Here is a 27,318-nt window from a genome sequence, read left to right as displayed (position 1 = left end):
GTACTCGAGATTAGGAATTAATATCGATTTATCTTCCGCAAAAAAATCGGTAGCCTAGTATCAATTTTAGGGAAAGTAAATAAATACTAGATTTGCTTATTAATAATAAATTTGTAATAAACTATCGGGCCACTATTTGCCTTTGATAGCTCCAAGGAAAATCGAAGCTCTATTGAAACCAAATGGTGGCCTGACATCTTATTAATAAACAAATATAATGTATTTTTCAGTGTTCACTTTAAATTTTTGTCTATCTCCCGTATCAAAACGTTTAATTGCACTTTTTTAATTCAATATTCAATATTGATGCGTCGCGATGTATAAACGATATCGTACACACTTATATGTCGGTCGCACTTACAGAAAACGGAGAGTGTAATGGTCGCTCGCATGGGCTTGTCTATGGGTATAGCTGGATGGTTGGCCTCGCAGGTGTAATCCATCCCATTATCGTCCGCCGTAGGCATGATGGTAATGGAACCGTGAGTGTCGTACTTGAGCAATTCCCTGGACGTCTCTCCGGGCTTGGTCGTATCCTTGTCTGTAACATGATCCGCGTAAATCGCGTATATAATAAATACTACCTGCCATCCGCTTTTACTTTATGGCTGCCAGAATTAGCCATTTTTTTCTCTTTCATTATCACTGCCTTTTATATTATTCCATCCCAAAGTAGGGAATTGTAATCAAGTACCACTTGCTTTTTTTCACTTTAGCTGCACAATTAACTGCTTCATTGATTATTATTATTATTATTATTATTATTATTATTATTATTATTATTATTGTTGTTGTTGTTGTTGTTGTTGTTGTTGTTATTATTATTATTATTATTATTATCACCATCATCATCATCATCATCATCATTATTATCATTATTATTATTATTATTAGTGTTATTATTATTATTATTATTATTATTATCACTCCTAAAATTATTTATTCTTTCGCGCATTACTCACAGATAATTTCAAGAATGCAAAAAGGATATTACAGCAACATTTTATTTGTTTATTCTCTAGTGTCCTTACAAGAAATGTGAATTTTGTTGAAATTATATAATATTAATCATTTTTCATTTTGGAAAATTAATTAATTTTTATTATTTGAAAATGTATTTAAATTTGTATTGTATTTCTTTTTTCAAATTCTTTTATCGCTAAACATGTTTTGTACTTAAATATTTAAGCGCAAATTCTTTTATCGCTAAACATGTCTTGTACTTAAATATTTAAGCGCAAATTCTTTTATCGCTAAACATGTCTTATACTTAAATATTTAAGCGCAAAATTAATTCAAATAGATAATATTGACTTTAATCAAGACGTTGCAAAAAAATGCAATAGATACTTGTATAAAAATATGATCACGCGAGATGTCGAATTAATTTGAGACTCGCGAATTATTCATCATGCGGTATACGAAGAAGCATAATTCACATTAAAAGTCGGATACGTTATGAGACGGAGTACACGCGTACGTTTTTTTTTCGCGGTCTGCTCCTTTTTAAATCTCCGTTAAAAGCTGCGGGCGAGCTTTTACGCGAAAGCGCGACGCACGGCTCTTTATTCCCGTCGCGTCACGCGGTCCACACAGTTTTCGGAGACGCGCCGGATACAAATGCTGCCGGCTGTCAACGGCGGCTTGACTGAATGCGTAATAGTCGGGGAAAGAATTTGTTGTTAGACGAGCGAGATTCGAGCATCGTAATGTGACAAACACAAAGGAAACGACGACGTTCGTGATTTATTTCCGCGCAAACTTGCGTCTCGTAGCTCCGCTTTGTTGTTAGATAACGCATCCAAGAAGGATATACAAGGTATCTCGAATTTAAATGTCAAAACTTCGGGAGCGTGTGGGGGATCAATGAACTAAGAAAAAAGTTCTCTTTAGAGATTTGCTCCGTTTTGAGGGAAGTCGCAAAAAAAAAAGAACAGAGAAAAAGTTCTCCCCAAATAAATAATATTAAAGTAAAATAATGTTAAAATTATTAAAGTTAAAGCAATATTAAAATTATTATCGAAAAATACTACGAGATGAAAGTTGTAGAAAAATTAAAAAAAGAGAGAACTCGAATTCTCTTGAAGTAAAATTAAAAAATTATTAAATAAATACGATGAGAGATTATTACATCCACTTTACTTTACAATTAGTTTGTTATTGTTTATACATGTATGCATTTATTACTGTTTATGAATTACTGTTTACATTTATTTTGAACAATATTTTTATTAAGGAAATAATAACATGAATAAATAAATATAAATATAAATAAATATAAATAAATAAATAATAAATAAGTAAGTAATATATAAGTGGAAAAATAAAAACTCTTTTTGTTCTTTTTTGCGATTTTCCTCAAAACAAGCAAATATCTAAAATATTTTTTTTCCTTAATTTATCGATCCTCTAAAGTTGTAATATTTAAATTCTAGATACCTTGCGATCATTAGAGAGAGAGAGATTCAGGTGCATTTCTTGTTTCATTTTTTTGTAAATTTAAAGTAATGTCAGATACAATATTAGATAAAATGTAAATAATCCCATCGCGTAGATACGGGGAACGAAAAATTTTATATATTACATATTTTGAAAAAATACGCAGCTCTCTATTCGCAACTACAAAGAAAAGAGAAAGAAGAAGAGACAGAGAGAAAGAAAGGGAGCGGGAGAAACAGAGTTTATAGATTTTCATTATAATATACCATAAAAAAACTTTTAAATGTCTTTTTTCACGATATACAATAATCGCGATAAAAAAATTATACATCGTACTGAAAGAAACAATATAAAAAGAACATGCGATGCAAAATAATATTGAAATACTCATTTTACCTTCATCAAATAATCCGCTAAATATGAAGCAACTTTATTTTAAATACCTACAAATTTCCATCGCGTCTGTTTATTTGTCTTTTTTTCGATTATAGATTTATGCTTTGCGAAATAACTGCAGAAATGCGCGTTTTTACCTCTTCGTACGCTTTGTGTGAATGATAGACAAACGGAATGGATTTATAAAATATATAGCTGAATTTCCATAGTACATCGAAGCAGTCAAGTCTAATATTAAATAATCCTTTATTCTTATTTTGCAGACGGGCGAAAACACATAATTGGAATTTTTATTAAATCTATTCGCACAATATATATATATATATATATATATATATATATATATATATAAATCTATTTGTTTATAAAAAAAATTAATTTAGAAATATTAACCCTTACACCGCCTTGTTATTTTTAGCAGCTTCAATGTATACAGAAGGGTCATTTTTGTCCAATATGTTTTTCAAAGGATAAAACATAAAAACATAAAAAGAATAAAAGATAAAAATATAAAAAATACAAACATAAAAAGAATAAAAATATTCAAAAAACCTGAAAAAATTGATATGGCTGCTTTGATCCTTCTAAATAAAGGCTACAATAATAAATTTGCAAAATAATTTGCTTTAATTGCAAATACGTTTTTATTGCAAATATATGAAGCGAAATGCTCAAAGTGCATCTGAGAACATTGGTGGAGTCAAAAATAACTCCCGTATACGGAGTAAGAGTTAATTATTATGCATAATAGGGTTTACGTGAATATATTTCAATTTAAAATTAAAAGAAGCATCTCTTATTCCCTCCTCTTTATTTCGCTTTTCCTCTCCAGATTAATTAATATTTCAAGAAATATTAACTTCTGCATTCATTGGATATCCATTCACTCGCCGGAGTAAGAACTGAAGTATCTTTATGCATATAAGATTATGCAAAAATCCTTATTTGCTCGTTCCCATGATCTCGCGTCGTAGAAAGTCAAACGAACATCTGTTTTATGGATGGATCCCTGCGACGAGCTCCTCTTAATTTTCCTGCCACTCTTATCGACGCTTTTCGTTAGGATATATTAGTCCCGCTCCCTCTCTTTCGGAATGCAATCGTTTGATGCCTCGTCGACTTGTCTCCGGTTGAATGTAAAAATGCAATGCAATGGTGGGCGCGAGCGCGAGACACGAACGTCAATTTCGGTAGCTGGAGCGCGGCCAGAATTGTGTGTCACGGGATCGATCGAAGATGCTCTTGGCAACTGGAAGCAGCGTTAGAAGGGGAGTCCCCCGTCTCGGCACCCCCAACCCTTCAATCTTTTTACTTGCTATACTTTTACGAGCGCGACGCGGTAAGCGTTTCGAGAAAAAAGAAAGAAATAGCCCCCGGCGAAATTCAAGATTACTTATTCGTCTTTTCAACATCGTGTTGAGATAACCGGCGAGTGCGCTATATATAATTCTCTCAGTATTTATATTATTATATCTCACCATATATTTTTTACAGTTACGGAAAGAAAGATCCTTTATATAATTTATAATCTGGTTTATTTCGTCTTATATAGAAGATAATGCGGGGGAAAAGTTTTTTTTTTTTTTATTTAATTCAGGCTTTACGAAAATAAATAAGAAAAGATAAAAAATTATGTTATATAAATGTAAATATATCGAGGGGCAAATTCGCGTTTTTGCGTCCACTTAGCATACATATATTCCACACACTATATATATTATTTTTTATACTGTATGAAAATGATTTTTATATCCCTAGATGAATATGTCATCTGATATAACGGATGTGAATTAAAGTTGCCTATTAATCTGTCAACATTATTAACATAGTGTAATGACATTAAATTTTTTGTCGATATGTAACTGCTATTATCGCTGCTCTTACACCATCATAAATATTAGTAAAGAATTTAATTCTCGTTTAACATTTACGTTTTCACATAACCCATTGCTTTTAAAATAATCTCCACCTCACAAAATTCTCATTAATTAATTAACACAAAAAGAAACAAACATGTTAGTTATTAAATGTGTAACAAGATGAAGATATGTAACTATTATTATTTCTTTTTTTACACTATCAGGAAAAATATTTGTAAAGAATTTAACCTACTTGTTTTATATTTACGTTTTGACATAATCATTGCTTTTATAATAATCTCCATCTCACAGAATTCTCATTAATTAACACACAAAAAAAAAACAAACACATGTTAGATATTAAATACGTGACAAGGTAAAAAGAAGACTAATTCAAAGAAGAATATTAAAATATTTTTTTCATGGACTAAACGGCGTCACGTTATCGCGCGTGAGCGCGTTATTTACTATTTCCATCGAAATTTAATGAGACAATACCACATTATTAGAGCAGAATCTGCGCTTATCTACAACACGCGGTATAACACGGCGCGCTTATTTGATCCTTGTCGCGTAATAACCATGATATATTCATTCGCGTGCGGTATTATCGTAATTGAATATCAATGCGCGTAACAAGATAGCTACTTACCACCCTGGATGGAGATGGCGGTGATACTGGTGTCGCCGCCCTTGATCTGCACGTTTCCGCGATACCAGATGATCGAGGCGGCCGGCTTCGCTGACCTCACGATGCACTCTAATCGCCGGGATTCCCCCACCTTCACCTCGATTATCTGCTTGTTTGGATAAGTGCTGATTTCTACCTTTCGCGGTGGAGCTGCAAAGAGAAATTACCATAATTTAATTATTTATTTTATTTTATTTTAATTTATTTTAATTTATTTTATTTTATTTTATTTTATTTTATTTTATTTTATTTTATTTTATTTTATTTAATAGCGTCGAATATAAACTTCCAAATACGTCGAATTTAAAAAGAAAAATTAAGACAATTCGATATTAGAATTTTTCCAACTCATAACTAGTGGTAGTTTACAAATATATTCTTGTGTGTTGTCAATCAATTTTTTTCTGTTAATGAATCGAACATTTTCAAATATATTCGATTTTAAAAATATCTCCATGTGTAACTGAATCTTAAATTAAGGCTTTATTTAAGTTCACTAAAAGTTAATTAAGGATAAGATCCTCTTATCTATTTAGGGGAGGCAGGCTTATGAACCTTGCCTCGTGCAAGAGTTTATTTTCGTTCGTTTGAAAACTGTGCTTCTCATATTTTATGCATATTACATATTTTGCACGACGCGAGAGGATATTATTAATATTATTTAATTATACGCAAAATATATGAGACTGAAATTTTTCGGGCGACAATCTTGTGACCCGGCGGGGTCGTCAACACGTAGTAATCATGCTGTCATTAATTTTGCACGATTGTATCCGGTTAAGCGTGACGTGGGTGGCGGTTTAAAAACAAAACTGTGAGCGCTGCCTGCCGCTAAATCGTCGTTTCGAATAAATCGCGCATATCGTATACATAGATTTTCGGACATTTTGGGTGATAAACGACGCAATCTGCTGATTTCGAACGATTCGTTCGCTCTTGTTTTATAGCACCCGCTTTTCGACCCATCTCTCTCTCTCTCTCTTTTTTTCTCCCCCTCTCCCCGCTCATCCGCGAGTTAATTTAATGTCAGAATAGCGTGCCGCGATTTATTGCCGGATTCTATTAAGCGCATATAGAAAATCGTGCTCGTCGGCGTAATAATTATATACGGGGTGTGGCTCTATATATCCGTAAATGCGTAATCGCATTTAACTTGATCAAATTGCTTCCACTTAAGCGCAATAACTCGCGTGGAGAATGAGTATCAGAAAGTGTACGCAGATTCTAAGATAAGGATATTACAGACGATGACGATACCGTTTAAAAAGATGGACGCTCTTTCTTTGATAATTAAGCATTTATTTTAGGTTACAGTTGTATGATTATTAAAAAAAGATACGTTATTTAAAAAGAAAAATTTATTATATTTTTTATATTATATTTTTATTATATTTTTTAAATTATATTTTATTATATTTATTATATTTATTATATTTATTATATTTTATTATATTTTATTTTTTTTATTTATTATTTTTATTTATTTATTATATTTATTATATTTATTATATTTTATTATATTTTATTATATTTAATTATATTTATTATTATATTTTCTAAGCAAACCCGCTTTAACGGTATCTTGGGATGGACAGCGCATAATTTTTTTTATAAAGATTCAAGAGGTAGATGGTAAAAATATCGTGCAAATTTAAATTACGGTTGTGTGTATTTTTTCGGTGAGATTTCAAAGAGTGAAGTAGGAAACGCGAAAAAATAAAAAGTGAAAAGATTCATTGACAGTCACGCAATTGAACCACTGATTCGAGTTTAATGATTATACTATTGACCTTTATTTTGGTCATCGACAATGCAATCTTTTTTTCGATTTATTACAATCCTATTGCAAATTGAAAAGCCGTCATTGAAATATGTTGTCGAGGAATACTCGTGTATCCCATTCAGCCATTCGTATTCGATCGCTCGACAATGTATCAATTCACTTGATACGGCTGAATGCAACACGTATTTCGTATATTCGATAATAAATAAAATCTGCATTATGAAACTGCTGTCCCGTAAAACTTTATACTTTTCCCGTTAATAATATTTCATTCGGCACATCGCGCACTTTATATCGTGCAATTCCAGAGTCCGAGTATGTATATAAAACGATTAATTTTTTTCCAAAATTACACATCGCGTAGATATTTCGATAATATATTATGCGCTATGCGTGTGATTACTAAAAGTATAACAAACAAAAATTGACAGCAATTTAATTGTTAAAATTTCGGGAGGATTTAATTCTGAAAAATTGGCGTAAATTTAATCGGTAAAAATTGAAATAGAGATGGATTTAACATACACCGCACATATACAGGGTGTCCCAAAAGTCTCGGATCGGTCGAATATTTCATAAACATATGCACTTTAGAAAGAAATGTTTCGGACAAAAGTTGTATGGCTTGAAGGGGGACCATCAGATAGTGGCAATGATTTGACATGGGAGAGTCATTTGAAAGTCACATGAAGATCACCGTCAATAAATTGGACTCCCTATTTATTAAATGGAACTCCCTATTTTTTATTAAATATTCTGGTAGCTCACGTCGAGAGATTTCCAAAACACTATAATTAAGTTAGTTTTCATTAAGTACTTTCCGAATTATGAGGCTTGAAATCATTTCTTAATTTTACATAAATCGTAAAATATCTTGTAAAATATACATTTTTCGATTATCTTATCTTAATACTTTGATGTACAAAATAATGAGAGGAATCAATTAGTGTAAAGAAAAAACATAGTTGTTTTTAAGAAAAAAATATGTAATTTGCAATTAACAATTACATATTTTTTTTTTTTAAACAACTAACTGTGTTTTCTTTACACCAATTGATTCCTCTCATTATTTTGTACAGAAAATTATTAAGGTAAGATAATCGAAAAATGAATATTTTATTAGATATTTTAGTTTATGCAAAATTAAGAAATGATTTCAAGCCTCATAACTCGAAAAGTACTCAATGAAGAAATACTTTATTGTAGTGTTTTGGAAATCTCTCGAGATAAGCTACACGAATATGTAATAAAAAATAGGGAGTTCCATTTAAGAAATTGAAGATGTCGTCAAATGACTCTTCAAGATCAAATCATTGCCATTATCTGATGGCCCCCTTCAAGCCATACAACTTTTGTCTGATTTTTTCTTTCTAAAGTGCATAGTTTATGAAATATTCGACCGGTCCGGGACTTTTGGGACACTCTGTATATATATTCTCTCCAAAGTACGAACAATTTCAAACTTGCGAGAGATGACGGGAACGCTGCTTGCTCTCTCCGTGAAAAATTCACTCAAACAACGCGATCGTTTGTGTAAAGGAGGAGACTCTTGATCGAAGGCCAAACATACATTTACGCGCGAGCGACTCCATTTTTACGGCACGATTCGCGTAAGAGACACTTTACGTAGTCGAACGACAACGATGACGACGACGACGACGACGACAACGAGGGTAACGAAGGAAAAGGGAAGAGGAGAAAAGGGCGCCCGGTTACCCGGCCGCTCTGCTGTCTGCCTTCTCGAGTTTATATTGGCAGTCGCTCGGAAATTCTCCGGGGGATGCACGCGCCGAGCTACTTTACCGCGTTACTTCCGGAAGCCACTTCGTCACCGCCGGACCTCCGATACAGCGGCACCGGAGTCTCAGGACCCATTACCGATCCGAGATAAATTTTCCCGCCTCGATATTCCCCCCGGGCGCATTCGAGGGGGGTCGCGTTCGTCTTCGGATAGTCAGTGTATTCCGCTACGATGCACCAGCGCCGATATAAAGCACCCGCGGAGACAAACGCGGTAGAGGTAATGGTCGTTACGCGTGCATTTCCTGACGACGGTAACCGGGAACATTGTCGTGCAACTTCTTTCTTTCCCTTCTATCTGTATCTTATTGTCGAGAGAAATTGCTCGCGATGTTGCCTTCAACATTTAAATGTACCGTGTGCGTCATACGTTTTTCCTGCGCGGATCTCGGCCATTTTCCGAAAATGCTCTCGAAAATTAATATTTCTAACAACGATTTATATCAATGATATAATACCATATGAAATATTAAATTTTTCTTGCCAACTATAAAATTAATTGCAACTCTTTATTTTTTATTAATATTATTAATATTTTTTATTAATATTTTTAATTAATTTCAATCCTTAACTGCTCTACATTTTGATTTAAATTCTAATTAAATTAAATTTCTTAATTATTATCTACTAATATAATTTTTCAACTACAACATAAGATTATCAAATATTATTTAGGTATCCTTAATCGTGGACTATTAATTTAACGAACAAAGATGTTCTCGAAAATTAATATTTCTAACAACGATTTATATCAATGATATAATACCATATGAAATATTACATTTTTCTTGCCAACTATAAAATTAATTGCAATTCCTTACTTTTTATTAATATTATTAATATTTTTTATTAATATTTTTAATTAATTTCAATCCTAAACTGCTCTACATTTTGATTTAAATTCTAATTAAATTAAATTTCTTAATTATTATCTACTAATATAATTTTTCAACTACAATACATAAGATTATCAAATATTATTTAGGTATCCTTAATCGTGGACTATTAATTTAACGAACAAAGATGTTCTCGAAAATTAATATTTCTAACAACGATTTATATCAATGATATAATACCATATGAAATATTACATTTTTCTTGCCAACTATAAAATTAATTGCAACTCCTTATTTTTTATTAATATTATTAATATTTTTTATTAATATTTTTAATTAATTTCAATCCTTAACTGCTCTACATTTTGATTTAAATTCTAATTAAATTAAATTTCTTAATTATTATCTACTAATATAATTTTTCAACAACAATACAAGAGATTATAAAATATTATTTAGGTATCCTCAATCGTGAACTATCAATTTAACGAACAAGTTGCTCTAAATATTAAATATCACCAAATTTTTTATCTTTAATGTTTTTACATTTAATATTCAAATTAAATTTCAATTTAATAAAAATAATAAAATAATAATCTAATCCTAATTTCTAATATAAATTGTTTCAAATTAATTTTAAATTAATTTTCGAAAAATGAAAAAAGAATGCCGTTATTTTAACCTATATATGCAATACAATATATATTTTTTTACGATTAAATTTTTTCATGCGAAAAAGAGTCGAGATTTTAATCACATTTGTAGTAAAAAAATAATTAAAAAAAAGATATATATGTATTTTTTTAATTATTTTTTACTACATACGTGATTAAATATATATACATTATATATCTTTTTAAATATTTGTTTGTATTTTATTGTTTCTTTATACGTTTACATTTCACATATTTTTTTTCTATATTTTTGGATCTTCTTTTGTGAAAAGAATGCAAAGTTTTTTTTCCTCATATGTGTGGAATGTCTTTTCGATTATAAAACTCTCTCGATAATTTTCACCGAGTTGAAATCACAAGTTTTTAATTTTCAATTGTATATCTTGCACGACATTAAGCCTGGAAATGGTTAAAGCCTTGGAATACCGGAGAAGCAATTACTATTGATATGCGTAATAAAACGCTATTACTGTAATAGCACTGGTGAGCCGAATTAAATTCAAATTAGAGTGCTAAAGAGAACGCGACAGTTAACGCACCTAAGGTGTTATCTTCGATATAAACTGGTCTTGGGAAGTCTGCGTGACCGCTAATGACTACGTAAATGACTATCATTTCTGACAAAAGAATTTATAGATATTTACATCTTTGATTAGAGTTTGTTGCATTATAAATGAAGGAGTATTTTGATAAATATCAGACGACTACTATTATTATTTACGTCACTTTTGATACGAATCGCGAATCATCCTTGAAAAGATTACGAAGATTAACGCAAAATTCTAGAGAGAGAGGGAGAGAGAGAGAGAGAGAGAGAGAGAGAGAGAGATTTATGTCATAAATAATCTCTTATATATGTATATCTGGTCTTGACATTTAGCCTTTCAAGTAGGACGTTAAAATGTAATTATTTTATGAATTACGATCAAACAACATATAATGCAAGAACATAAATCAAGCTATTATACTTTTTACACGTAAAATAGGATCTTTTGCGTAAAATTATCTTGACAGAATATTAATTGTATTTAATACATATTTTTATCGACATATATTGTCAACAATATATTAGCACACTCTGTATTTAAATATGTAACAAGAAAATGTGAAATTTGCAGTCTTGAAAGGATTGCGTTAACTTTGTTCTGTAGCAATTTCGACTGTATCTGTTAATAAAATTGAAATTGTAAAACTACAATGTGGAAAATCAGACGCGTGTGCGGGCGGTTTGTTTTTAAATATTGAAACAAATCCTACATCTATCGCGAATAGACTTTCGCGATAACATTTATTTTTTACACTCGCAATCGCATTTATTTTGAAAACGTATTAAACTGTTCATTTTTATCGTATTTTACAGCAGCAATTGCAATTGAATGTGGCGCGAAACGGAATAAATATCCGAGAATATATAATTAAACCTTAAAATATAAAATATAAAATTATTAAAAGGGAATTATGTATATCGCGATGCTTTTTACACGGCGTCCGTTCTGCCTCTCGTTTGAATCTCCCGAGATACGACGTATAAAATAACAATGCGCGTCGTAGAATAAAGATGCCAAACGGGGTGCGAAGTATAAAGACAAATGGAGACATCGTCTCTCCCCCTTCCTCCCTCCGTCCCCAGATAACATCGTTGTTATAATACAAGCAAAGGACGAGAAGGACGGGCGTCAATTATTCGCTAAATGCTTATTTAGGCGCCATCGGTCTCTCCGCTCCAGCTCCCATTTCATTTTCGCGTTTCTCTCATTCGGTTATCAACCCCTTTCTTCCTACCCCAATAGAACATCCTCTCTCCTTTCTCTCGGTGTCTTATCTCCTGTGAGAGAAGCGTAATCGCGCGTCTCAGAGCGAAGGAGAGGCGTGAAAGTCGAAGGATTGTTCTAATTACACGAGAGGGTTGGGATACACCGGACAGGGGGTGGAAGGGGAGGAGAAGGGAAGGAGCTTATACAGTCGAGAATATTTCATGGGATCCCTCGAGCGAGTATCTCCGATCCGAGCCGAGGAATTTATCCTCGCCTTTATGCACGAACGCGGCCCTTCCTTCCTCGTAAGTGGATTCGACCGGGATTTATAGGCTAATGATCGTTACCGCTTCCGATTGCACGCGTTTGCGCCCGTAATCGTCCTGCGCCCGGTCCTTCCAAGGACCCTACACGCTAACGCTCCGTCCAGAGAGATTACCCGAGCAAACTTCCTAATCTCGATAGGCCGACGTACATATGTATATTACCGTATATTCCGAATCGCACATATGCATAATCGTATGTATGGGCTTATCCTGGCCCTTTGGAAGGCGGGAATGGTTTTTTTTTTTCAGAACTGTTAATTCTTTAAACGTAGCAGCGAGAATTATTAGAGATTATACACGATTTTAAAATTGAATAATAACATGTGTTTTTTTTAAATATTTTTTAAATGAATAAAAATATTTTTTAAATATTTCTTAAGTAATCTGAAATTAAAAGTTTCTTATAGGAACTTTTTAATATACATCTTTATATAAAGTATCACACACATTGCTCTCTCTCTCTCTCTCTCTCTCTCTCTCTCTCTCTATATATATATATATATATATATATATATATATATAGAGATAATATTTTTTAAATGAATAAAAATATTTTTTAAATATTTCTTAAGTAATCTGAAATTAAAAGTTTTTTATAGGAACTTTTTAATATACATTTTTATATAAAGTATCACACACATTGCTCTCTCTCTCTCTCTCTCTCTCTCTATATATATATATATATATATATATTTATTTATTTAATTATTTATTTATTAAAAATTTTTAATCTCGAATTAGTTAAGAAAAATATATAAATATATATGCGGTGATATATATGATAATTTATATAAAAATATTAATTTATATTAGAATATTATATAAAAATTATATAATAAATTATATAATAAATAATTTCTACAAAGAATTTTTAATTTCAGGTTATTTAAAAGAAATATATAAATACAATATATAAATGTATATATATTTTAAATAAATGAATTAAAAATTCTTTATATGTATATATAATATTTTTATTATACATTATACATATATTCATATATTCATCATTTGCAATATTGTTTATGTATAATAAAAATATATACATAATTATCTTTTATTTTTTTTATTTTTCTTTCATATATATATATATATATATATATATATTCATTTTTTAATTTTTTATTTATATTTAATTAGCTATCTTTTATTTTTTTTAAATTTTTCTCAGCAAATGTGCGAAAATTTGAGCCAGTTATTTTTTTACAGACATTCGTCTAATGATTTTAACGAATAAAATTGAATGCATCGCACCAGGAGAGACTCGATCGACAGGTAATAAAGACATCTGCGAATCTGGGGAAATTGCTCGTAGGAAACTCATGCGTAGATGCGTAATCGCTTCGGCTCCTGCGAGCGAGTGTCGCGTTACGATTTATACGTCGTGCTTCGTTTTACAGTCATTAGTTCGAGTTAATAGGCACTGTACTCGCGCCATTGCAATGTATGCGCGCTTATTTCTCTCTCGACTAATCGATAGCCGATGACACGTTGTGTACATCAGCGCTATCCAATGCGGATGCAATCTGTCTTTCGGTCGTTATTCAACGCGTCTTCATAAAGCGAATGACAGCGGATCCGTCTCTTAATTGGAATATCCAAGTAACGAAAAAAAATTTGCATCCTTTAATTACTACTTCTATTACTAATGTTACTTATATACAAATTCTTTTTAATAACATATATTGCAAAAAATATATTTTAATTTTTTTATAGTATCGAAGGAAAATCTACTTGGGATGAATCAAATTGAGTAAGTAATTTTCGTTATTTGATTAATATCAGCCGATTAATAAATGCGTTGAAAATAGAACAATTGAAAAAGCAAATTAATAAAAACTGTACGCATCTCTCATAGTATTGCATGCATATATACAGGATGTCACTTAATTGGCGCCCACTATTTATATAGCGATATTCCTCGTGGAAAACTGGGTCGAAAAGTTCTGAACCACTTTTTTCTATAATGCTTAATAAAGCGGTAATTATTGAGTAAAATTGCGCTAATAAGCACCGACCTTTAGTCTCCTTGAAATTTTCTTTAAGGAAACGCTTTCAACGGATAAAATACGATTTTTAATGCAAAATAAAGTTTTTCGCATTATAGAAGAAAAAAATGGATTTAAAAAAAAATGGTTTCAAATTTTTTTCATTAAAAATGGTTCGGGACTTTTCGACTCAGTTTTCCCACGAGGAATACCGCTATATAAATAGTGGGCGCCAATTAAGTGACACCCCGTATGTAAAGCTTTTTATTTATTTACGTGTAATTAAATTAATAGAGAAAGGAGGCAACAATGTCGCGTTATTTCTGTCGCGCAAATTTTTATAGACGATAAATATAAATCTAAAAATTCAACAGGTACAAGCACGCACAATACATATTAAATGCGGGAATTTAACGTTTCTATGAACGCGTTTATAAAATTCCCGTGAAATTCAAATGGAAAAAACGGCCAAGCGCGGTATGCATACGTACACCGCAGCGAGTAACGTTCAAAAGGCGAAACCAGAAAAAGTCTAAAGTTTCGCCGAGGAAAATCTCGTACCATTATCTACTTCGCTTATTTTCATACTAGTCCCGGAAACGGAGACTCGGTACATCTGCCGCGGCGCAATATGTGCATCATGCATTTATATATATATATCGCACGGGGAGATACGCGAATTCAACGCGTCTCGGGGTCGTTTCCCTCTGTCTTTATCAAGACAAACAGCTTTAAACTCTCAAACGCGCGATATATATTTTTCCTGCTTCTTTTTAAATATTTTTCCCAGCTTTTAAATTAAACTAACGGAAAAAGTACATTTTTTAATCTAAGAATAACAATAAAATTCTTCCCGTTCCCCGAATGCATTTCTCGCGTAATTTAACAACATTTTCCTCGAGGAAAAAAGGCATTCCCTTTTTATATTTTCTATTCTTACTTTTTATGAGTCTCTTTTATGTTTCTCTCCATACTCTCGTACTCTTCAATTCGTATACATATTTCATCCGGGAAACGGTAAACGAATGTTTTCATTACGCGAAGTCGATTTGGGGGATTCGATGGGCTTCTTGCTTGCCGCGTGCTCGTCGCTTGTTTCGCGATAAATCGCACCCGCACTTAGCGGCAATTGGATTCTAAGTCGCGTGGATGCGGGCAACCTGATAGACCGATAAAGTCCTCCATCCTTTTTACGCGAAATCGAACGGGTGGCGGCGGGTTTATCGGTCCCCGGTGGCCACATTGAGGAACGGCGGGTCTTTTCGACATTCTCTTTCTCTCTCTCTCTCTCTTTCTCTTTCTCTTTTTTCTTCTTCTTTCCTCCTGGAAACGTAAGCGCGAGTTCCGGTCTGACTCGTCATGAAATTCCCATGGGACGCTGCTATTTAATTTAATGGTACGGTGGTCCGTTTTCTTTCCTCGGATCTCTCCGACTCCGGGAAAACAAATAAAGCGGAGAAGGTCATGTTTGGCGTGAACAAACGTTAGAAACATTTCCAATCAATCGCCCCAATCCGCAAATTGCCTTGTAACGAGCGTAATTAAAGACGTTGTCGAGGATACGTGTTACTTTGAATAATAACGAGACTAGAAGAGAGTGTAATTTGCGCGCAAGATTTCTATATCGGGGGGGGGAGAGGGGGATTCGAATCAGGAGTAATCTAATTCAATGTTTTCCCTCGCGAGATGACAAGCCGGATTTTCTATACTGTAATGCAATTCGATTTTCGTCCCGTACAAAGCGTGTTAATGGAGTCGGTGAAAATTAAAAGTACGTTACGAATATTTCACCGGCTGATTGCGACAACACGGGGATTATCATCTCGCCTAAAATGTACGGACAGTGATTAAATTTTGAGAATTTCATCGCAGTAAGTATGTTAAGCATTTTATTAATATAATATTTTTGTTATATTTTGCTAGATGTATCTTCATCATCCATTTTACTATTTGTTTTCTTGTTGACAATTTTTTTATCTCCGTTTATTTGGGCTTCATCTGAAATCGGAGATGTTGACGATTCGAGTGTCCGCAATCGTTTTTATAATGAATTCAGGACACGAGAGGCCAAAAGCAGGCAATTATACAGGGGGAACGAATTTTCAGTTTGTCGCAATGAGAAAAATCGTTTGATTGTACCAACAAGACGTATATGATTAAAGGCATTTTGGTTAAATCAAACAAGAATTTCTAGTTGTCAAGACTCGATTTTTTGTAACTAGAACGTTTAATAGATTTTACTATAAGGATTTGGTTAGGATTTTCTGCTTGGATCTATAAAATTTCTTGTTACATTAATTTCTTTGCTTGCCTCTTAACTTAACTCGTATTCAATATTTGCCATAAAATGTATATAAAGAACTTGTATTAACATTAAATCCAAAGTATATTTTTTTTCTCTTACGAGTAGTGTCAGAAAGAGGACACTAGCTCTCTGATTGTGTGTGTTTGAGCTGCATCCTCTTCTTGCATCACTGTTTATCAGTTTAATTTCTAACAAATTGAACTTAAAATAATTTATTCAATAATCTAGATAGAATTTATGTAACAATCGTATTGGAATTCAGAATATTAAACAGACTTTTGAGATTAAATGGACAAAATTTTAGACGACTTGGTGCTGGTGAGTTTAGTATTATTAACCAAAAAATTTAGTAAATTTAACAGGAAGAAATTAATCAGATTCATCTGGTAATTCTTACAAGAATTCTGATTCGTCCATTTTCCAACGGACTGGTTGAATCTATCAGAATTCTAATTAATGCAACCAAATTTTTTTCTCAGTGCATCATCCATTTTACTATTTGCTTCCTTGTTGACAATTTTTTTATCTCCATTTATTTGGGCTTCATCTGAAATCTGAAATCGGAGATGTTGACGATTCGAGTATCCGCAATCGTTTTTATAATGAATTCAGGACACGAGAGGCCAAGGGCAGGCAATTATACAGGGGGAACGAATTTTCAATTTACCGCACTGAGAAAAATCGTTTGATTGTACCAACAAGACGTATATGATTAAAGGTATTCTGGTTAAATCAAACAAGATTTCTAGTTATATTAAACAGACTTTTGAGATTAGATGAAAAAAATTTTAGACGACTTGGTGCTGGTGAGTTTAGTATTATTAACCAGAAAATTTGGTAAATTTAACAGGAAGAAATTAATCAGATTCATCTGGTAATTCTTACAAAGAATTCTAGTTCGTCCATTTTCCAACAGACTGGTTGAATCTATCAGAATTCTAATTAATGCAAATTTTTTTCTCAGTGCATCATCCATTTTACTATTTGTTTCCTTGTTGACAATTTTTTTATCTTCATTTATTTGGGCTTCAACTGAAATCTGAAATGTTGAAATCGGAGATGTTGACGATTCGAGTATCCGCAATCGTTTTTATAATGAATTCAGGACACGAGAGGCCAAGGGCAGACAATTATACAGGGGGAACGAATTTTCAGTTTGCCGTAGTCCGGGGATAGACTTCTTCGCCTTTGAAGATGCCGTCACATTATACGACATCCGGACTATCCTCTCTCGTCGGACGTGAAGAAATCGAGAATCTGGTTTTTGGACCGAGCGGCGTCCGATCTCAAAACATCCATTTTACATTTTCCGGAGCAGTGGGTCGGAAGGACGCCGCCAATATGCCCGGAACTGGGTCGATGGATGGATCGCAGTCACGTCGGCGAACAAGGACAGAGAAACGGGAGAGGGAGAGAGAGAGAGAAAGAGAGGGAGAGAGAGAGAGAGAGAGAGATTGAAAAGGGTGGAAGGGAAATGGGAGGGAAGAGCTAGATGGTCGAGCTGGGGTCGATTGTTAATTCGCTCGCGTTGGTTCGTCATGGCGTTGTATCATTCATGCCCATGTATATGCTTTGCAAGGAGCAACAATGCGTAAAGAGAGAGAGAGAGAGAGATGGAGGAAGGGAGAGAGGCGCTAGGATGGCAGATGGGGGTGAGAGTTCCGGGGTTTAGTGATAATTGAATGAACCGGCGTTGTATCACTGCGGGATTTCGTGCGGCATCGACCACCCTGCCTGTCTGCCATACCCTGTCCCACTATGGTTTTGCACCATGCATTGGAATTCGCAAACCCAAACGCGCTTTTGACCCCTTTCTGCGTCTCGCAGAAGAAACAAAACATAAAAAAAAAATATTACAGGGGGGAGGAGGGGGAGAGCTTCGAGGATTGGCCGGCGTCAACGTTGATTAACGTCGCGCTTAACCTCTCCCTATTTTATGTACACTGGTTGTCCGACTGATTCGCTTTTATTTCCTCGGGCACAATGCGCGGAGCGTATATTGAAAAAAAGAAAATCTGCTCGTGGCGCGCGTCGAGAGCGATTTGAAGCGAGGAAAGCGTATAATCCGTTTCGCGGAAAAATTTCGCTCGCGATGAATGAAAGGCTGTTAACGCGTCGCTAGAATTATTGTTGCGAAAATTTCGGCTAAAATGAGGCTCCGAGATGATTTGGGTACAGGAAGAATGACGCTTTATTCGCGATTTTGATTTGTCGTCGCAAATTTGCCCCATCGCCGCGTGACTTCTTTCACTCGCTTATCGCTCTTCCCGCTGCAATGGATCGTATTTTATTGCCTTTAAGGGGTGAGATCGTTTCAAATTACGGCGCTGCGTCTACGATCCAACATTAAAATGACATTTTCATGACAGAAACGGTGTAATATCTACGGCGCTCTGTTTATTGCATTCTCAAAAGTTCGAAAAATTCCACTTTAGGATAAAACGAGGTAAAATGTAGAGAAATTCTACCCACTCTATGACGGAGGGACTTTTTGGGATGCTTTGACGATTTCGAGAAATAAACGACATTTTTAACCTACTTTCGAGCCTGCCTCTTCCCTTTTCTGTTCCTATAAAAAAAAAAGCCGTGAGGAAAGAATATCATTTCAGTTTCATTTCCGCGACAGAGGGTCGCTTCGGAGCAAGTCGGCCCTGAGAAAGGAAAACCTCCGAGTGCGCATTTTAATCGCGCTCCGAGGCGAATAACGTACATCGATAACTGGCGGGCAGACTCGGCAAAGACATCCGCAGTTACGCGGTTTTTCAGTTTTACGCGGAAGGAGAGAACTTTGGAACACGCTGCACGACATCGTGTCGCCCGCACGTTTTTCCGCGTTGGCCGTGTCCTTACTTTTTCCCCCGGACGTGCCTCTACGTCTTGCTAGGCGAGTCATGCAAGTACCACGAGTTTCATGAAAAATCGGGAAAGTTGAATGTTCTCCTCCGAGGAGCGAGGATGCACTGCCCGATGCGAGATCCCTCGGATCCGACTGTCCCTATAGAGACGAGGACTAAAGGAGCAAGGAGAAGGGAAAACTTTGCGAAAACACATACAGGGCGCGAGTAAATTTTAATAATCCCCGTCCATTATTAAACTCTCGCCCATTCTTATCATCCGTGTTTCAGAGGGAACAACGAATTCTATACATAGGTTCAACATTCTCGTCCCCTTTTCAAGAGAAATCCCATATGCAGTATGTTCCAAGTATCGCAAACAGAGTCAATGCGGTGCCACTAATTGTTTATACAAGTGTTGGAAATATTCCGAAAAAGAGGACTAAAAACTCGTGTAGAAAATTATTAATACATGAAACTATTGGCCCTGATAAGGATAATGTTGGGATGCCATAGAAAAGGATATCCTATCATCATCAATATGGGACTTTATTAAATATTACTAAGGACATATAATTAAAAAAATTAATAGTTATCCGATGTTTAATTTACAGTTTAATTTAAGGTTTCATTGAATTATTTTATTAATTAATTTTGAAACTCAGGCTTTAATAAAAATAATTAAGAAGGCCCTTGTAAGGATTTTTTAACTGTGCCGCATTTTTAAAATGAAGAATTCATGTAGTACCAATTTATAAAAAACTCAAAAAAAGTTAATAATATTGTATTAATAATAACATTAATAAACAAAGAATTTCTATTAAAAATATCTTATTTATTTTATACTTTTCATTATACAAAATAAAAAAGTGATGAATATCAAATGCGGAAAATATAAAATATTCTTATGAAGATCTGATAGTGTTTCCATGTAGGGTCCTGATAATATTTCCCTATCAGGCTCTAAAGCACCATTTGTTACGAGCCATGTAGGATCCAAGCGTTATACCTAGTAGGACCCAGTTAATTTTAAGGCATATTAATCAGATCCTTTTTAAAACCTTATTACTTTTTCTACGCGGGAATATTCATGGCAATAAGTACTTTTTGGAGTGAAAGAATTTTTGATTAATCGAGGAGAAAAGAGTTATTTCTAATTCAATTTAGAAAAATCTTATCTCAACGAAACATTAAAAATGAGAAGCTAATCACTGAACACTTCGCTGAGCAAGATTAACTTTCGTGGAATCAGCTGAAGGAAAATATCTCGGGCATGGATACAGAATCTCGCAGATGATTAATTATCCTTTCTAAGGATTGCGTGAATCGATATATCGAAAAGAGCGAGATGAAGGAAAAATGGCGAAACAGGCTACAGACTCGGAGAACGTTTTGGTATCGTTACTCAGAGAATTTATGTGCACGAGCCATGTGTAGGTGCCATGTTCCTAGAAGACGTAAGAAGAATGTATCGCGCGATAGATATATACGTTTTCGATTCTTCTACAATGTGGCTCACCGATCGCGAGTAAGCGATAGATAGGTTTATGAAATAAAACTCGTGCTACTGAAATTAGATTTCCAACTGAAATCGATAGTTTGCCGGGAAGAGAAACCCTTAGTCGTTTTAATCGCGGAAATAGGACCCAACATTGGATCATGGAAATTCAAAAGAACTCGCTCTTCGTAGATATTGATATTGGATTTATTCAACTTTAAAAAGTGGAGTAAAGTGATTTCTCTCCTTCTCCGATAAATAACACGATTATATTAATAAATCGGCAGAGAATATATTGGCGCAATTAAATCTTGTGACATTCCATAAACGTAGCCGCGAGTCTCTGAACTGAAACGGAAACTCCCACGCCTCGATCCGCCAACTTGGGGATCTCCTGTTTCTCTCCTCTAACGATCGTTCCGCCTCTATCGATCGATACACCTCTCTATTTCGTCCAGGCACCACCGATACCGCGAACAGCCGCATCGGCAGCGAGCGAACAGTCAGATGATAAACGCAGCTCCGGGGAATAGCAGAGCACAGGAGTTCCCTCGTTCCTTCTGGTCGAAAGATCCTCTTCCTCCCCCTCCCCCTCATCGTCTACCCACGTCTCTTGGCGAAAGGAGCACGTACCGTATCGCGATGACGGGACGGTCGCACGAGGGCACTTTACTAAACGGTCGATAGAAGGCGGCGGACGCCCCCGCTTCGATGAAATACGAGCGCGACGCGGCAGCTGGCTCGTATCGTCAGGAACACTGTTTCGTACAATGTTCACGGCTAGCAGCAACAAGACTTGTCGTGTATATACAGCTATTCTTTGTTCAGTGGGGAGAGGTGGAATTGCGAAAAATTTCGGCCCAGTATCGTTTTCCCGCGTGAACAAACCGTGCGACTGGTCCTCCTCTTGTCTGGAACTTGGCCGCATCTTTTGCGTTCTCGGGGATACAAAATATGTACCAGACAACTAGCTTGCTTAGTGTTCTCAAAGAAGGGGAAACAATTGAAAATTTAAATTCCTCCACTGAGAAAAAAATCTGATTGGATTAATTAGAATTCTGGTAGATTTAATCTGGTAAATTTAAATATAATTTACCAAATTTTCTGGTTAATAATACTAAACTCGCCAGCACTAAAGTCGTCTAAAATTTTTTCCATCTAATCTCAAAGATATATTTAATATTCTGAATTCCAACAAGATTATTGGATAAATTCAATCCAAATTATTGAATAAATTATTTTAAATTTAGATTAAAATTAGATTAAATTTAGATTAAAAATTAAACTGATAAACAGTGCACTGAGAAAAAAATTTGGTTGCGTTAATTAGAATTCTGGTAGATTCAACCAGTATGTCTGTTGGAAAATGGACGAACAAGAATTCTTGTAGGAATTACAAGATAAATCTGATTAATTTCTTCCTGTTAAATTTACCAAATTTTCTGGTTAATAATACTAAACTCGACAGCACCAAGTCGTCTAAAATTTTTTCCATCTAATCTCAAAAGTATGTTTAATATTCTGAATTTCAACAAGATTATTGGATAAATTCAATCCAGATTATTGAATAAATTATTTTAAATTTAGATTGTTAAAAATTAAACTGATAAACAGTGCACTGAGAAAAAAATCTGGTTGGATTAATTAGAATTCTGGTAGATTGAACCAGTATGTCTGTTGGAAAATGAGCGAACCAGAATTCTTGTCGAAATTACCAGGTGAATCTGATTAATTTCTTCCTGTTAAATTTACCAAATTTTCTGGTTAATAATACTAAACTTGCCAGCACCAAGTCGCCCAAAATTTTTTCCATCTAATTTCAAAAATATGTTTAATATTCTGAATTCCAACAAGATTATTGGATAAATTCAATCCAGATTATTGAATAAATTACTTTAAATTTAGATTGTTAAAAATTAAACTGATAAACAGTGCACTGAGAAAAAAATCTGGTTGCATTAATTAGAATTTTGGTAGATTTAACCAGTATGTTTGTTGGAAAATGAGCGAACCAGAATTCTTGTCGAAATTACCAGGTGAATCTGAATAATTATCTTAATTTTATTAATCTTAATTATATTAATCTTAATTATATTAATCTTAATTATATTAATCTTAATTTCTTCCTGTTAAATTTACCAAATTTTCTGGTTAATAATACTACTTGCCAGCACCAAGTCACCTAAAATTTGTTCCATCTAATTTCAAAAGTATGTTTACTATTCTGAATTCCAACGAGATTATTGGATAAATTCAATCCAGATTATTGAATAAATTATTTTAAATTCAGTTTGTTAGAAATTAAACTGATAAACAGTGATGCAAGAAGAGGATGCAGCTCAAACACATACAATCAGAGAGCTAGCGTCCTCTTTCTGGTACTACTGCTCGTAAGAGAAAAAAAATATACTTTGGATTTAATGTTAATACTAATTCTTTATATACATTTCATGGCAAATATTGAATACGAGTTAAGTTAAGAGTGGCACACAAGCAAAGAAATTAATGTAACAAGAAATTTTATAGATCCAACTAGAAAATACCAACCAAATCTTTATAATAAAATCTATTAAACGTTCTAGTTATAAAAAAATCGAGTCTTATCTTATATTATGATAACTAGAAATTCCTGTTTGATTTAAACCAAAATGACTTCAATCATATACGTCTTTAGTACAATCAAATGATTTTTCTCAGTGTCCCTTTTTATTCTTTTACATACATGCATGTGTATAACATGCGATGAGGATTATTTTTCCAGGACTTGGCAAGAGGAAATTTTCGGACGTGTATCTACGTGTATTTGCGTATTCGCAAAGTCAGGATCCGCGCGGTTTGACACGACCGGAAAGAGGAGGAAGAAAAAAATTGCGCGGCAAACATACGTCGACGAACATCCTGAGTCCGAGTTGAGAGAGAACGAGACTGAATTTTCTTGTAAATTTTTACGGCCACTTTTAGCGTTTACTCTTCGTAAACCGCGGCAAGAACGAAACTTGAAAGTAAGCCGGGAACGCGAAGAGACAGGTGCTTCTCGCCCGCACAGGAAACCTCCTCCCACGTGCTTCTATAAATATTTAAATGAAACTGTACTTTTCTAACAGGCGTCTCGTTACAATTTGCTCTCATTTGCTAAACGTAACCAACTTGCATTAAGAACAGTTGAGTTCCTGTTTCCTTCCCTCTCTTCCTGGAACGAGGTAATCATTAAATATGTAATAACAACCGTAAGGATGCGCGTAATCGAGGAAAGAATATTAAAAGATAAATTGCATTCCTCGAATTAATAATAAGTTGTAAAACTGTCGAGAGGAAATTGAAAAAATATTATCGCGATCGTAGAAAAAAATGTAGCGTCAATCTCAAACTCACTTTTCTCAATCGGATTTCAAAGGTAAAAACTTACATCTATTATTTTAATTAAGTTAAATGTCTCTTATATAGAAAGGGCGCGACTTTCCTGATTGGTTCCCATTCTTTATGTCCTACATCTAACCCCTTTCATGCATGATAAAAGTTTCAGTAACGTATAAAAGGAGAAACGTAAAACGCACTGGTGCTGCCACCAGGTTCTCTATGCACAGAGGGTTCTATGCATTTTTAAAATACTATAACACTATGTAGGCAGGTCTCTTGCAACGCAAGCACCAACGTCTGCGCAAAGAACCAAGCCAAACTCCTCCAAGTCCCCTATTATATAAGTTGTAATGGACTTAGATATGCCCTTTTTGCCTTATTAATGCGCGTATAAAGATACTTCCAGACGAAGCTCGAAAATTGCAACAAACTACGACGTAACATTGTGTTCCGAGCTAGAGAAATTTTACTCCAGTTAGTTAACATCTCCGATGTTATACAAAATCCATTAACGCGCGAAAAGGACTATTCTCTTCGTTATCATAAATGTTATTTTCAAGAAGATTCGACTAATTATACCATCTCGATATTAAATTTCAAGAAAACTCTACAAGATAAAAAAAAAGGTCTCCAACTTTTCAAGTTATAAACAATTTTTCTCCTAATGCTATCATTTGTGCATAAGCTCTTACTTTTTATTTCTATCGAAAAAAATTTTTATTAAAAAAATATTATTTCTATAAAACTTTAAAAAGAAAAAAAATATATATATATTTTATATTAATTTTATATTCATATTATTTTTAAATATTATTTTTAAATATTAATATTATTAATATTTTATTAATATTAATACTTTATATATATATATATATATATATATATATATATATATATATATTTTTTTTAATATATTTTTTTTTTCAATGCCTTTTCATATTTTTTTATATTAATAATATATATATTATTAATCTCAAAAAATATATATTATTAATATTTCTATATTATTAATATATTATTATTTATATATTGTTCATTAAAAAAAATATATATTATCTCTCCCTCTTCTATTTCTCTCGTCCTATTGCATGAGATTTAAATGCGAGATGTCATTATTATTATTCCACGTAATTTTCTACGAGCGATTCGAATCTTGACAAAGTAATGGGCATGTAAAATCCGAGAGGCGAGCAACAGCACTAATTAACGAGCGTAATAGTGTAGAATCCGTCGAGTCGATGAATCGAGTAATCGTTTGCCCGCCTCTCTAATCCTGATTAAATACGAGAGCCTCTATCGCGGGAGGGTGGGAGGGGGATGATTTTCTGTTTCGCGTAACATCTGACTGGAAGAACGTACTTATGACGTATAACGTAGCTCGTTAATGCGGCACTTACACCGTCTCTACCTTCCGCCATTCTTCTCCTCCGTATCGTTTTCTCTTTCTTAGCGCGTGCGATTCCGCGAGTCCCTCCGCATGCATTATTCAGAAACACTTTACATTATTTAAAGGACATTTCCCTCTCCCTCCCCCCTCGCGCGGCTTCGTCGCTGGTCGCGGAAGACAATAAGGCGGATATAAGGGAGGGGGGGGGGAGAAGGAGAGAGAGAAAAAGAGTCGGAAAAATAGCGAGTGCGAATAATTATAAGACTGCGCGAGGAAAATTAAACAACAAACGCGGCCGCGATGATTTATTCGCGTCCAGCGCAAAATGAAATAATTAAAACGCCGATGATTTATCGTTCTCCCGCTTTAATGTCTGGAGATGATACGCGGATTTGTCCGCCGTGAAAATAAATATCGTTGATACGTCGGGAGGACACGGGACACGAGACGCGAAAACGCGCGCTCTTCCGCGCTTTTTCCGAGTCGCGCGTTCCGTATTTACGATCGTAAATCACGATTTGCGAGAGGAACAATTAAAACGACGAATACTCCCGCGTTGTTTAGACTCCGCGTCTTTCGTTTACTCTTGCGCGATCCCTTGTAATACCTCGCGAGATCCACCTCTTGGAGGGTAACCAGAAATATCAAGGGTATTTATGCAACGGAAAATTAGAGATCTTTTCAGCTTCTGAACGCGCGGGAATTTGCAAGAATTGGCGATGGAAAGACGCCGGGGAGGAAATTGCGCGATGTAAGAACGTCACGATTTTATTTTCGCAGCCGATCCTTCGCGGATTTTGCAGAAATTAGGTCGTAAAATTGATCTCGGAAAATACTTACATGCTCGTCATCATACTTTGTCATTTACTTTAAAATTGCTTTTTTTCCTTCAAGCTCTATCGCGCAACGAAAATATTGCTTTTTTTATTATTAACTTTTCCCTCTCATCCTAGACTTCAATTATTGCTGAATATTCACAAATCTATTATTAATTAATATCAAGTGGATTATTTTACATTATTGCTGTTGGATATTCAGAAATTTATTATTAATTATTATCCAGATGAATGATTTAAAATTACACATTTCATATACATATAAAATAATCCTTGATAACAATTAATTCTAAATATCCAACAATAATTTTAAATAATGCATAACAATTTCTGAATATCCAACAATAATTTTAAATAATGCATTTTTATATAAACTCTGAGAAAAAAATCTGGTTGCATTAATTAGAATTCTGGTAGATTCAATCAGTATGTCTGTTGGAAAATGGGCGAACCAGAATTCTTGTAGGAATTATCAGATGAATCTGATTAATTTCTTCCTGTTAAATTTACCAAATTTTCTGGTTAATAATATTAAACTCGCCAGCACCAAGTCGT

The 27,318-nt window shown here is 34.0% G+C and overlaps 1 protein-coding gene across 2 annotated transcripts in view; it reads right to left on the bottom strand.

Moving 5' to 3' along the window:
• The window catches only part of LOC105252384 (nephrin), a 391,907-nt gene that overhangs the window by 28,098 nt on the left and 336,491 nt on the right, over positions 1 to 27,318 (bottom strand). For both annotated transcript variants that reach the window (XM_025405911.1, XM_025405910.1), the window contains exons 4-5: positions 5,347 to 5,535; positions 362 to 541 (exon numbers count right to left, since the gene is read on the bottom strand). In XM_025405911.1, the coding sequence (XP_025261696.1) occupies positions 362 to 541; positions 5,347 to 5,535 (369 nt within the window). The remainder of the gene's footprint in view (positions 1 to 361; positions 542 to 5,346; positions 5,536 to 27,318) is intronic.

The sequence above is a fragment of the Camponotus floridanus genome, unplaced genomic scaffold, assembly GCF_003227725.1.
Source record: "Camponotus floridanus strain SB8 unplaced genomic scaffold, Cflo_v7.5 scaffold126, whole genome shotgun sequence".
In the NCBI taxonomy this organism is placed as follows: domain Eukaryota; kingdom Metazoa; phylum Arthropoda; class Insecta; order Hymenoptera; family Formicidae; genus Camponotus; species Camponotus floridanus.
The sequence above is the reverse complement of the archived record's forward strand: the minus strand, read 5'-3'. Positions and strand labels throughout refer to the sequence as shown.